The sequence below is a fragment of the Bipolaris maydis genome, assembly GCF_028858645.1.
Source record: "Bipolaris maydis strain C4 unplaced genomic scaffold PSV08scaffold_10, whole genome shotgun sequence".
Taxonomy (NCBI): Eukaryota; Fungi; Ascomycota; class Dothideomycetes; order Pleosporales; family Pleosporaceae; genus Bipolaris; species Bipolaris maydis.
Window position 1 is genome coordinate 193,988 of NW_027093866.1, and position 7,021 is coordinate 201,008.

At 27.5% G+C, this 7,021-nt stretch overlaps 1 protein-coding gene across 1 annotated transcript; it reads right to left on the reverse strand.

Moving 5' to 3' along the window:
* Window positions 1-374: 374 nt before the first annotated feature.
* Window positions 375-1,020, reverse strand: PSV08DRAFT_363620 (uncharacterized protein). Its single transcript, XM_014217931.1, has one exon. The coding sequence runs from the start codon at window positions 916-918 to the stop codon at window positions 502-504; it is 417 nt and encodes a 138-aa protein (XP_014073406.1). The 5' UTR covers window positions 919-1,020; the 3' UTR covers window positions 375-501.
* Between the last annotated feature and the right edge of the window lie 6,001 nt (window positions 1,021-7,021).

Genomic DNA, 7,021 nt, shown 5'->3' on the forward strand with positions numbered 1-7,021 from the left:
ATTAGACCGCAAACGAATCATCCTTTGTCCCGCGCAATGTCAAAACACCTTTTGCCAACGGCTCTCTTCCCGACATAGTACCCGGTTTCAACGACAGCGCGGCGTTTGCTCGCAATAGGAATCCGCTTGCCGACGAGATGATCCAGCCTGGCCTGTACAAGGAGATAAAGCCCTGTGAGGACATGTGCTTTGATATTATGAGGATTTTTCCGAATGGGACGTAGAGGGAGAGCATGTATGGTCGGAGGTACCTGGATAATGACAGATAAACGTGTAATTTCCCGGGGGCGGTTGTCAAATCGCTCGGGAATAGTAGTGGCGAGGCGTTAGAGGTGCAGATGCAGTGTGTGGTGGCTGCTATGTTGTTGGTTTGAAATGGAAGAGACGACATTGTGTTCCCCTGGTATTCAGCTAAGAGAAAGGCATGGGTGGGGATTTAGCACTGTTGTGGCGTTGCAACAAATATCATCATCTAACCTTTGCTTTCACAAAAGCTACATCTCACACACTAAACTCCAACCTATTGCCCGCAAAGTCCCTTGCAAAGAATCTCGTCGGGTACTCAACGCCCTCCGCTCCACTGTTCTTCGCACCAGGCTTATCAGCCATTAATGGCGCGCTCTCGCCTTTCCTCTCAAAATGCTCCCATACCCTCGATTGCAGCTCGTTCAGCGCTTCTACGCTGCCAACCCGGAAACAGAGATGGCGTGAGGAATGGTGAGCAAAGTCCTCGGGCTTGCCGATCGCGACGTGCACTTGCTGGCCTGATGTGCCGATGTCGAACCACGCGAGTGTTTCACGCTGGAGATGGGGTACGGAGCGTGGTATCAGGCCGAGGGTTTGAGAGTAGAATTCGTTGGCGAGGTGGAGGGTCGAGGGCGGTACCACCAGGTTGATGTGGTGAATGCCTGTTATCATGTTGGACGAAGGCGTTATGTGAGTTTGTCGGGTGGTATAAGGACTTGGCGCTGCATCATGAGGTGAATGCCGATTGCGGGGCCAAGACGTGGAGGCGGGCGCGGGTCCTGTACTATGCTAGTAGAGGTGCTGGACGGGCTAACGCTGCGGACGGGCTAACGCCGGATCGCGTTCTCTAATACTAATTATTCTATCCACTTTAACTACCTATAACGTAACTATAATGTAACTAATTAACGCTACTCTTACTACTATTAATGCTTTAAAGCGTAATAAAAAGCTGATATATTCTTAAATCGCGAAAAAATATAGTGTTAATCTAGGAACGCTAAGCTGCCGCTACTAAGGTATTTTAAGCTCTAGATAAGTAGCTATATAGAACTAGTAGGTAGTATACCTATAATATAAAGCTAAGCTTATTAATTATATTAATAGACTTACTAAGTGAGGCTTACTACCTATATAGAGTATTATTTAAAATATCGCGTTATAGCTAGCTTAAAAGTAGCTTAGATACTACTAAGTTAATCGCTTTATTTATCGCAACTCGTATCTTATTATACTTAAGCGTACTACGCTAATTAATTATAGCTAGCGCTAAGCTAATTTAAAAAAGAAATACTAGCTCTACTTTAAGCTTTAACGCTAATAAATTAATTAATATAAAGTAGAGCTATAGTATATATATAATATAGATAAGAAGAGCTTTATAATTAGAGTATAATTCTACTTAGTTAAAATCTTTTCTAAAGCTACTCTCTAGTCTAAATTAAAAAGATTAAATATTTAAGATAGTAATTACGAATAGATTACGCTAATTATATATATCTACGTAAATAGATTATATTTAGATCTAAGTATTATTTACTCTAGTAAATTTAGCTCTATCTAGAACTTATAGCTTTAAGGTTTTAATCTAAATATCTATACTATATATATTCCTATATTACTTACTAGCTAGTTAAATAATAATATTAGTCTCTAATAGCTTAAATAAGTATTTAATCTAGCTACTAAGCTAAAAGCTTAATCTTTTTACTAATTACTTACTATAGATAGGCACTATAGTTATATAATAATAGATTTTATTAACTATTATAATTAAAATAAGATACTATTAGCTATATTCTTACTATACTTAACGTATACGCTATAGCTACTTAATATTAGATTATTTAAGCTACTATCTACTATATACTTAAATAAGCTATTAAACTTTACTAATATTAGCTAAGAGCTAATATTATTTACTAGATCTTACTATTAGAATATTGCTACTTAGGTAGCGGAAGTTGCTGCTTATTCTACTAGTAGCTTAGAGGTAGAGGTCTATGCCTTCTACTTATCTAGTAATAGACTTAGAGGTAGCTTATTAAAGGTTCTAGCTAAAGAGTAATAAATAAGAGATAATAAGATATTACTAGAAGAGAGAGAATAGTTAAATTACCTTCTTAAGGATGTCTGTAGAATTCGCTCTACTCTTCTCTATTTACTAACTCTTCTACTACTTATATATTTATTATCTTAGATTCTAGAAGAGTCTTCTTAGTAGTAGCTTATATAATCTATAGCGTAATAGATAAATATTACTAGATAATAGCATAATAGCTTCTAGTAATAGATTAATTAATAAGTTTTAGTTAAAGATTAAGTACTTATTCTATTAGAGATTAGCTAGTAAGCTTATATCTCTAATACACCCTCTTAAGCTAGGTAGCTAAGATCTAATTAATTTACTAGTTTTAATTAGCTTATTTATTTTAATAAGCTTAGCCTAATAGTTTCAATTAATCTAATAAGTTAGATTATTTTAATAGATTAGTTTAATAGATTAGTTTAATAGATTAGTTTAATAGATTAGTTTAATAGATTAGTTTAATAGATTAGTTTAATAGATTAGTTTAATATAATAGGCTAGATTAAGCTAATAGATCTAATAGATTAACTAAATTTAATTGCGATTAAAAATCTTAAATCTTATTAGCGTTTATAGCTTTAGTAAGATATTTAGCTAGTAGCTAGTTAGTACTTTAGTATTATATTTAGATCTATTTATCCTCTACTTTTTCGCGAATAAAGTAGTATTAAATATTAATATATTTTGTCTTTACGTAGTAGGTAGGATTTTTAAATAGTTAAATTGCGCTTTAGCTATTAGAGTATATAGTAACAGTTCTATCTAATAATATATTAAATAGTAGTTTAATACTTTTAATAATCTAGTTTAGATAGATACTCTATTTTATAGCTTCGTAGTAGGCTATAAATTTAGCTTCTATACTTAATAATATAATAGTTAGTTAGAGCTTTAATAGCTATAAAATTACGTAATAACTCTTATTTAACTAAAGTAAAAAGATATATCTTATAGTAGATCTGCAGGTATTAAAATTACCCCCCTAATCTATATTAGTAGATCTAATTAGCTTAATCTAATCTATTAATAGAGATTAGATAGTTTTAATAGAGCTGTCTTAAATATTAGAGCTAAGTTAATATAATAGTCTAATTTAGCTTAATTACGATAGGTATCCCTATAGGTAATTAAGGTTGCTAAAATATTCAGGGCTTAGATTAGCTATAAATCGCGATAGAAGATTAACTACATAGGTAATATCTAGCTAAGTAAAGATAGATAGATAGATTAGTGCGCTAATTTATTATTAAAATAGATTAATATCTTTTAGCGTTACTATTTAGTTATTTTTTATAAGCTTAGTACCTTATAGTAAAGGTATTTTTCTTAGCTTAACATTCTACTTATTAAAATAAGTAAATAGCTATTAAAGATAGCTTTCTTAGCTAATATATATTAATTAATTAGATTAATTAATTTAGATACCTAGGAATTTAGTTATATCACTAAGGTTTTTAATTTTAAGCTCTAATATATTAGATAGCTTATTAAATAGTTATTTAATCTTTTATTTATCTAGTCTAAAAATAAGTAAATTGTCTACATAGGTTATAATTATTATTTTCTATTTTTAATAGATATAGGTAGCTATATTAATTAGTAAGAATTAAAAACCTAGTTCATAGAGTAAGCTTAATAGTAGTTTCTACTATTATTAACTAGCTTATTTAAGCCTATATAGAGCCTTATTAAGTAAATAAATATAGTTAGGATAATTTAAATTTAAAAATCTCTCTAGTTATTTAATATAGATTGTAGTATTAATTAGTATATTTAGAAAAGCTTATTTTATATCTTAGCTCTATATAGCCTAGCCTTAAGCTATTATAATTATAAGTAATAGATAGATAATATTAGGCCTTATAGTATTAGTAAACGTTTCTTAATAGTTAATACTAAACTCTTATTAAAAACCTTTAGCTACCTAATAGGCTTTAAAGATAAAATTATTATTTTATTAATATTTTCTATTAAGTACCTAGCGTCCTTTAAGTACTAGTTAGTTAGAAGGCCTTAGTATAAGCGTCTAAGTATTATTCTTTTATAGCTAATCTAGCTCTTTTTATATTACTAATAGATATTAATTGTTATTAATATACTTAAGAACTTAAGAGTAGTTTTTTAAATTAGTAATATTCTTAGAGGTAAATTAGATTTCTTTAAGAATAATATTCTCTATTATAACTTTAGTAGATAGGGCTAATTCTATTATTCTAGCTCTATTCTTAATAAGTATAATTAGATTTCGTCTAACTGTTTTTATTTAACTAGTAGAATTCTAATTATTTTAATTTATTAGTTTCGTCTAATCTACTATTAGATAAAGGTTTTAGTTAGTATTTAAATTAGTATTAAGTTAATTATTAGATTATTAATTAGATTAATCGTTAGATTAATCGTTAGATTAATTATTATATTAATTAATTACTAGTTATAATTTAAGATTATACGCTTAATTATTAAATACTCCTTTAAGTATTTAAATATCCCTTATAGTTAAAATCTTATTTAACTTTAGATTTATTAGTTAATATAGATTATTACTTAAATAACTAGTAAGGTAGTATAGTTAGACTTAAGAATTAAGCTTACCTACAAATTCCTTTAGTTCTTTTTAATAGGCTAGTAATCCCTAAATTTTAATATTACTAATATTTAGTTTTATTCTATATTTTACTTTAAAAGGCGTTTAAAAATTAATAGAACTATATAGTATTCTATTATATAGATATACTACTATAAGTAAGGCTTCTACCTAAAGTTTATTTAGCATTTTTACTTTAAATAATAGAGCTCTAATCTTATTAAATAAGGTTTAATTAATTTGTTCTACGCTACCTTTAGCTTTAGAATTAAAGAGAGAAGTAAAACGTAACTTAAACCCTCTTTAATTTAATAGCTTTTATAATTCTTTAGTATTTAGCTTATTATCTAATCAAATAAGCTTAATTAGCTTTAAATCCTAAACTTTAGCTCTTTTAATAAAAGCTTTAACTAGCGTTAGAAGCTTTAATCTTAATATAAGAAGGTTTACTTCTAGATATTTTATATAGTAGTCTAGGAAGGTAATATAGTACCTATAGCCTTTATTTATTCTTAGCTTAATAGGTTCTTTTAGATTATAGTATATTAGATTGCTAAACTTATTAACTTATATTATAGGTGGATTTCTGCTTATTTTACTAGTAAATTTGCTTTTTAAGCAGATCTTGCAGTTGCTAAATAAGTTACTTATTTTAATATTTGTTTTTATACTGTTAGTGTTATTACAAAGATTATTTAAGCTTGTTTTACTAATATTACTCAAATGTTAATATAATAGATTAATTTAATCGTTTTCTTCTATTTAATTGATTTGATCGATTTAATTAATTTAATTAATTTAATAGTTTTAATCGTTTTAATTGTTTTAATTAGTTAGTATTAATTTTAACTAATTAGGCTGTTCTAATAGCTTTAGCTAATTAGATAGATTAGTATTATTTAATATTAGTTTAGATAGTATAGGCTATTCTATTAGTAGTGCTATATAATTAGCTTATATATAGATCTAATTGTTTTAATAGATATTACTAGTTGTGTAAAAGATCGCGACTTTTTAATTATAGTAGCCCTTAGCTAGTATTTAGCTAGATTAGGTAATTAGACTATAGTCCCTTATAAACTTAAATTTAGCTCCTTTTTCAACTACTTAATAGAGACTAAGTAGGTTAACGCGAAACTCTAGTATAAGGAGTACTTCTTTTAGTATAACTAATTAATTAGTGCTAGTAAAAGTAATTAGTACTTCTTCTTTACTAATTACTAGTAGTAGTGTTCCTATATTACCTTATTTAATATAGGTATTAGAAATACTGCTAATATTTTTAAATAGTGTTTAGTTGGAATAGATATGCGCACTAGCTCTACTATCTAGTATTTATTTAATAGATTTATTTGTTTTAACTAATTAGGTTATATTAATATTAGCGATAGTTTAGTTAACTAATACTATTATTAATAGAGCTGTTTTAGATCTAATAGAGCCTTAGTTAGAGCGTTTACTTAGATCTTTCTACTAATATTAATTAATTATATACCTATTTCTTTTATAGAAGCTGTAGTTTTTTAAGCTTTTATATTATTAGGTTAGTAAGATTATTTTAATATTCTTTAGCTGCTAGTTTTAATAGGATTAATTAGATTGATAGTATTAATTAGATTAATAGGTTAGATCTAATTAATAATTAGATTAATAATTAAATTAATAATCTAATTAATTATTAGATTAATAAGCTAGTTAATAGATTTAATGCCTTTAGTAAGGTTTAGTATCGCTCCTTTAGATTAAGCTGTTAGAGCTATTTTTAATTAATTTAAGCTGTTAAGCTTCGTTAATAATCTAACTACTTATTATTTTAAGATTAATTTCTTTATTTAATCTAAAATCTTAAGTAATTATAGTAACTAGATAGTTAAATTCTAAACTTAAGTTATTAAGTATTAGCGTAGTAATAAACCTACTTAGTAATTTAATACTTTAAGCTTTAAGGCTAAAAGTAAGCCTTAATAGCTTTTAAAGATAGTTTTTAACATTGTTTTAGTAGCTTAAAATAGTAGTATTAATAAGTTCTTTATAGATAAGAAAGTCTAAGCTAAAACCTTCTTACGCATATAGAGCTTTAAAGTTATTCTATAGCTCTACTA